Below are 7,500 nucleotides of genomic sequence, written 5' to 3'. Positions count from 1 at the left end.
GAAAAAAATTAAAACGAATTTTTTTTTTCGCGTCCATTTAAATAAATTAATATTATTTACCATTCGAAGTAAAATAAACAAACGAACGAACAAACAAACAAAAAAACGAAGAAAGAAAAAATTAAGAAATTATTAAATAAATAAAAAAATATATGCATTTATATGTACGTGTATATATATATAATTAAAAAAAAAGTATATATATATATTAATTTTTCAAAAGCTTGATGGACGGGTATTTCGTTTTTTTTTTTTTTTAATTTTTTCTTAATTTTTTTTTCTTTTTCTAAATTTTTCGTTTTCAATCATTTTCACCTCGACGTTATCATAAAACGCGGAGAAGTTATCGTAGTGCGATACACACATACACACACACACACACACACATATATATATATATATATATATATCGTATTTTGATCGGTCTGATTGCGATAAAAGGAATGAAACGAATCCAGGTCGATTCGATTTCGAGCGATGAATTTCAATCCCCCTTGTATGATTCCATAAGCGTACCTTATCATTTAGGAAGAACTACCGTTTGCTTTCTTGATTATATACCCGTGTGTATGTGTATGTGTGTGTGTATGTAGGATTGTATATATATATATATACATATACATATATCTATTCTACTGATTCGAGTTATTGACAATTGTAATTCGTTTTTATGTGTATTAATACATATATATATATATATATATATATATATATATATATATATTATATATATATATATATACGTACACACACACACACATAAATGAGGGAGAATATCGTAAAGATAGTTATTTGCATAGTCGAGATGGCTTTTAAATGAATACACACATTAACACAATCGAGAAAATGAAGGATATATAATACACATGTATATATATATATATATATATACACTCATTTATATTAAATCTAAACACCCTATAGATATATTATATTATATTGTATTATATTTCGATATCGAAAAAAATCAGAAAACTTTTGCGCGATGTCGATAACAATCATTTTTTTGCATCGAAATAAACGAAAGTAAAAGAAAGTAAAAAAAAAAAAGAAAAAGAAAAATTGAATAAATTGAAAATGAAAAAGAATGGAGAGAAAGAAACAAAAAATAATAACAAGGAAAGAAAATAAAAATAGGAAAAAAAAAAGAAAAGAAAAAGAAAAAGGAAAAAAAAGAAGAATCTCACTTGATGGTATTAAAAGAAAAAAAAAAGAAAAAAAAAAGAAAAAAAAGAAAAAGAAAAGAAAAAAAGAAAGGACGAAAAATGAAAAACTGAGTTCGCGAGCGAACTCTAAAAACGTCGACGTTGTATCCAAAATCGATCCCTTTATATATATGTATGTATGTATGTATGTATGTATATATATATATGTATATATGTATGTATATATGTATATAGATACTACATTGGAACTGAGTTCATTCCAGTCCAGTGCTGTCCAACCATTGATTCTCATCAAATATCTTGTTGTTCGCGAATAAAAAGTTTTTATTAGGAAAAAAATATTTAGTTTCGAAATTCGGATAAAAAAGAAAAAAAAATAAAATACGCCCAGTTCAACAAATTAATTTTCGAATTTATACAAAGGATTTTTTTCGATTAATTATATATACGTGTATACACACTCACACACACACATACACACATACACACTCAGAGAGATTCTAAAATATGTTTGTTCAAAATAAAAGTCGTTGATACTAGAACTATTATAAAATCTAATGATATTCTTTTGTTTTGTTTTTTTATCTTTATTTTTTTTCGAAAATCCCTGAAACAGGTCAATTTTACTTTCGTAATTTAAAGAACGTAAAAATTCACTTTCTGAACTTTTTTGCTAAATCCCTTAAAACGATTTCCTCTCTTTCACCTCTAAAAAAAATTTTCAAATGGCAAAAATTTTTACAAATGTCCATTTCAAGTGGCATATTATTTGAAAGATCCTTTTTGGTATATTACTTGCTTTCTCTCTCTCTCTTTTTTTTTTTCTTTTTTAATTTTAATTTTAAGTTTAATTTTGAATCAATAATGGACGAGAAAGTTCATTCAAAAGTTTCAAGTTGAGAACAACTTTTATCTTACTAAATATTAAAAAATATGAATCGCCGTTCTTCTCCCGATGCAGTAATAATAAAGTATTTCCTCGATATTGCATCGAACATTTTACAATACATCCGGTATAATCCGACAGCATTCTTCGATTATAAACTGTGGAAAAGTTTTTCTTTTTTTCTTTTTTTTCCAATGGAAGACATTTATGATTACATATATTCTGAATTTTAAATATCCTTATAGGATTAAAAAAAAAAAAAATATCTGATTTGGAAAATGCTGATTTAATAAACTGCCGTATTGAAACTACATAACATGGATGAACCCGATCGTGTTAAAAAAAAAAAAAAAAAAAAAAAAAATAAAAAAAGAGAGAAAAAGAGAGAAAGAAAAGAAGAAAAAAAAACGAAAATCAAAAAAAAAAACATTTCTTTGAGCATATTCAGATCATTTCAAATGATTTATACTATCGATAAATAAATTTGAATCTCCAATATATTAAATTACGATCTCTCTCTCTCTCTCTCTCTCTCTCTCTCTCTCTCTCTCTCTCTCTCTCTCTCTCTCTCTCTCTCTCTCTCCGAACAAATGATTTGATATAAATAAAGAATCAATAATTTTGTTTATTCAATATAACAGGCTATATATATTCGATTACATCGAATATAGATCTTATTATTGCATGAGGGATGACGATAGATATTTATATATATTTAATGAAATAAAAGTTATTTAAATCTTGAAACAAATTAATAATATAACGAAGTAAAATTTTCTCAAAGTATTATAGAAACAAAATTAACAAAAAAGAAAAGAAAAGAATAGAAGAATTGTAAAGAGAATTTAAATATCTTTAAAATGATATTGCTATTACTTGATCTTTGTTGCCATTTAAGATTGTTAGAGATGGGGTTGTTTCTACCCTTGTGTGGTTAGGCCAAAGTGGATGAATATAAAAGGACCTGTCATATACGCAAACAAAATTGACCTATCTTGGAATTTCTATCGAAAAAAATCATTAGATTTTATAATAATTCTGGTGGCCACTTTTCATTGGGACATTTTGTGTATGTGTGTGTGTGTGTGTGTGTGTGTGTATGTAGGCACATTAATACAAATTAAAAATAATTAATAAATTATTAATAATTAATAGTAATATATTGTAAGAATTTTTACCACAAAACTGTCTTTCTTATTAAAAATATTATACATATATATATATATATGTATAATTACATTATAATATATTACATATATATAGCATAATATATGTAATATAATTATAATATAAAATAATATATATTTATATTATAATTATATAAATAATTTAAATTATATATAATATAAATTATAATTTAAATAATAATATTAATCCTTTAAATATTATATGATATTATTCCAACGAAATTTGATAGGTCGCTAATAAAAAAAAAAAAGACTCGATATTAATTCAAAATGAATGTGGTTATTTATTTCAGAAATAAAATTAAAAAAAAAAAAGAAAAAAAAAGAAAAAAAAGGAAAGAAAATATACGAAAGCATCGACTAAAATAAAAATCCTCTTTAATATGGTATACTTCGAAATATCGTTCCACAAAAAGAGACATTTGGTTTACACTTGGTTAGTTATATTAATTAATTCAAATTCAAATTAGATCATGCATAAACACGCTTTTTATATAAGACAAACTATGAGCCTGACAAACCAGAAGGTCCATTAGTACTCTTAATGAGATCACTAAAGGATTAAAGATATATTGAATTTAATATATCCAACAGGAACATCCATTTTACAATAGATATATTTAATTTCGTAAAATTTCAATTTTTATTCTTATACAATAATTTGTTTCTATTAAATAATACGAAGATAAGTATGAATGAACGTGCACTAAAAAAAAAAAAAAAAAAAAAAAAAAAAAATAATAATAATAATAAATAAATAAATAAAATAAAATAATTTTCAAATACGCGCACACAATGAATTTTTGTTAATTATATATAATTGAAAAATAATTATGATAAAATATTTTTATTACAATAATAAATAAGAATTTTTCCACTCTTATGTAAATAGAAATTATCTCTCATTTTTTCATTATTTATTTATCGAATAATTAATGAATTGTTTTTAAATTAAATAAATATCGAAAACAATGATTGTGTAAAAATTGAACAACATTGTTTTAATATTTTCATAAGATTTTTCTAACAAGAATTAAAAAAATATATATATATATATAATTAATATACAACGTATATTATATTAATATGTAATATATATATTAACACAATATATTTGGTAATCCAACAAATAATGTTTCAAATTTAGAATGCATCCTTTTGTTTAATTACATAATTTATCAAATTAATATTATTTATTGATAATAAATAATATTTATTTATATATTGATAATAATTAATACTAATATAGTTTATGCGTCAAATTGTATAAAAAGAAAAATTATCTCTTTCATTATGAATAAACATCATAAATTCTCAATAATAAAAATATTCAATATTAAAAATATTTTCAATATTAAATATTATATTCATATAATATATTTAATAAATTACGAAATTAATTTTTAAACGTTCGAAAAAAGAATTAATTTCGTAAACAAATAATACACTCTATTTTTCTTTAATCACACAATTAAATCAGATTGATAAATGTCGATAGTTTTTTTTTTTCTTTTTTATAATAATATTGTTTATGCGATCAATTGTATAACGAAAAAAAAAATAAAAAAAAAATAAAAAAAAAATAAAAAAAAAGAAAGAAAGGAAAAGAAAAAACTTTTCCTTCGTTATTATAATACCATATATTTATGAATAAATGTTCTCAACGTTAAATAAATATCAGAATCGAATGATCATCTTAAATGTTGGACAGCACTGTTTTATCCTGTCTAGAGTCATGGTGAACATCCTTGGACGAATAAAAAGCGGAGTTTCAAGAACCGGCTCTCTCTCTCTCTCTCTCTCTCTCTCTCTCTCGCTGTCACCGAGAGAAGAGGTTATTTCTCGCAAGTCGAGCAACAACAACAAGCAACGGCGATGTATCAACTTCAAGTCTAAGTATGTCCACCACTGCTGTTCGAGATCGATCCGAATCCGGATTCGAGATACTCCGCCGCTCGTCGAAAGGAGAGAGAGAGAGAGAGAGAGAGAGAGAGAGAGAGAGAGAGAGAGAGAGAGAGAGAGATAGAGAGAGAGAGAGAGAGAGAGAGAGAGAGTCTAGTCGTTCTCCGACGAGAATGAATATTAAAAAAGAAAAAGAAAAAAGAAAAAAAAGAAAAAGAAGAAGGGAAAAAAACGAAAAACGAAAAAATAACAAGAAAAGAAATGAAAAACAACAAGGAGAGCCTCGTGCGCTTAATGCGAAGAGGAGAGAGTATATGTCCGAGGCATTTTCTTTTCTTTCTCTCTCTCTCTCTCTCTCTCTCTCTCTATTTCTCTCTGACAATTTACAAGAGAAAAACTTTCACGCAGAAAATGGCGTAAATAATTGTTGATCGAACGCTCAACAATAATAAATGCGAACGCGAGAACGAAGTAAAAGAGGGGGTAACGGAAGAAAAGAAAAGGCAAAAAAAAAAAAGAACAGAAAAAAACGAAGAATGAAAAAAAAAGAAAAAAATACGCACGGATGATCGATGTGAAATTAAGTGAACAGTAATAGAAGTAGTAAAAGAAATAATGATGATAGTAATAATAATAATAATAATAATAATAATAATAATGATAATAATAATAATAATCAGAATAATCAGAATAATCAGAATAATAATTAATACTAACAGTAATGACAAAAAGTGGTGGATGATGGTGGTCGTGGTGGTGGTGGTGGTGGTAGTGGTGGGGGGGAAGGGGAGTGGGCCGTTAAAGAAAAGTAAGAAATATAAAAAGGAAAAAAAAAAAAAAGGAGACAAATTTACTCACCCAACGTAGGCGTTGTGTAGTCCCAGCTCTCGGCGTCGTTCTTGTAAACGTTCAGCTTCGTCGGCTGAAACAAAAAAGAAAAAGAAAAAAGAATTATACGTGAAAATTATTACAAGAGGTGCGGGATCGTTAGAGAAGAAGGGTGTAGTATATATAGGACAAAAAAAGAAAAAAAAAAAAAACCGAGAAGGAAAAGGATGAGATCGGGAAACTCGGGAAAGAGATAAAGGAGGTGGACATAGAAGAGGTGGAAGAGGTGGATGAAGAGGAGGTGGAAGAGGTGGAAGAGGTGGAGGAGGAGGAGGTGGAGGAGGATGAAAAAGCCCGCCGATCCGAGCAAACCGAGTGCGCCACAAGGTATAAAAGACCGAATGGAAAGGGGGAAAAAAAGAGAAAGAAAAAAAGAACAAGAAAATAGACAAAAAAAAAAAGAGGAAAGAAAGATAATATCTTTCAACGTGAACTCGTTATATTATCCGACATTTTACAAAAGCAACAAGATATCCCTGACGCAATTTCACAAAGTATATATATATATATATATATATATAGTAACTTTAATGAATCTTTCTACGATCGAAGTAATAAAAAAAAAAAAAAAAAAAAAAAAAAAAAAAACAGTAAGGAAAGAAAAGATTAGAGATGTTTTTCTTTCTTCCTTTCTCACTATCTTTCACCTCAATTTCTTTCGTTCGAACGTTCGTCGGTATATATCACAAGTTTCTAAAACATGTCCGATCTTTCACTTACACGCGCGATATTATAGTTACGCGTATGTTTGAGGAACGGAAAAAAAAGGATAAAAAAAAAAAAAAAATAAAAAAAAAAGAAAAAGAAAAGAAACCAAACGAACAAATAAAAAGAAACAAAAAATAATGTCGACCCCAATTTTACACCCTAATTCGTTACTCTATTCCTGATTTAATTACCACGATAGATCAGTCAGAACAGCTGCCTGTGCCAGGTTTTAATATAACCTCAGATCGCTACAATAGAATGTTTGGCCGAGTAAGCAACATAGATGATGTCAAATTAAATCACGAGGCTTCATCATCATCGTCATGGTCGTCATCATCATCATCATCATCAACAACATCATTATCATCGTCGTTCTCGTCGTTATCGTCAACATTATTGAAATAGACAGACATACATACATATATACATATTATATATATATAGGGAGAGAGAGAGAGAGAGAGAGAGAGAGAGAGACAGACAGACAGACAGACAGACAGACAGACAGACAGACAGACAGAAAGATAGACAGACAGACAGACAGTGACAAACGCATTTCACGAATATATAAAATCATTCAACTTCAAGAAAAGATAAAAAAAAAATGTGGGAAGGTGAGGGGAAGGTAGGGAAGGGAGAGAGGAGTAGATAAGAGTGAGGGGGATGAGGGGAAGAAGAAGAAATGGCAGAGCTATATTTCGACCAGTTCTAAGTAAATTACGTATACATGTGACACGTTTTATCTTAAACAGAAAATTTAATT

The 7,500-nt window shown here is 27.2% G+C and overlaps 1 protein-coding gene across 3 annotated transcripts in view; it reads right to left on the bottom strand.

Moving 5' to 3' along the window:
• LOC124430212 (heterogeneous nuclear ribonucleoprotein L) overlaps positions 1 to 7,500 on the bottom strand; it is a 105,474-nt gene that overhangs the window by 44,074 nt on the left and 53,900 nt on the right. For all 3 annotated transcript variants that reach the window (XM_046976461.1, XM_046976463.1, XM_046976462.1), the window contains one exon: positions 6,000 to 6,063. In XM_046976461.1, the coding sequence (XP_046832417.1) occupies positions 6,000 to 6,063 (64 nt within the window). The remainder of the gene's footprint in view (positions 1 to 5,999; positions 6,064 to 7,500) is intronic.

This window comes from Vespa crabro, chromosome 17 (genome assembly GCF_910589235.1).
Source record: "Vespa crabro chromosome 17, iyVesCrab1.2, whole genome shotgun sequence".
NCBI classification, from domain to species: domain Eukaryota; kingdom Metazoa; phylum Arthropoda; class Insecta; order Hymenoptera; family Vespidae; genus Vespa; species Vespa crabro.
The sequence above is the reverse complement of the archived record's forward strand: the minus strand, read 5'-3'. Positions and strand labels throughout refer to the sequence as shown.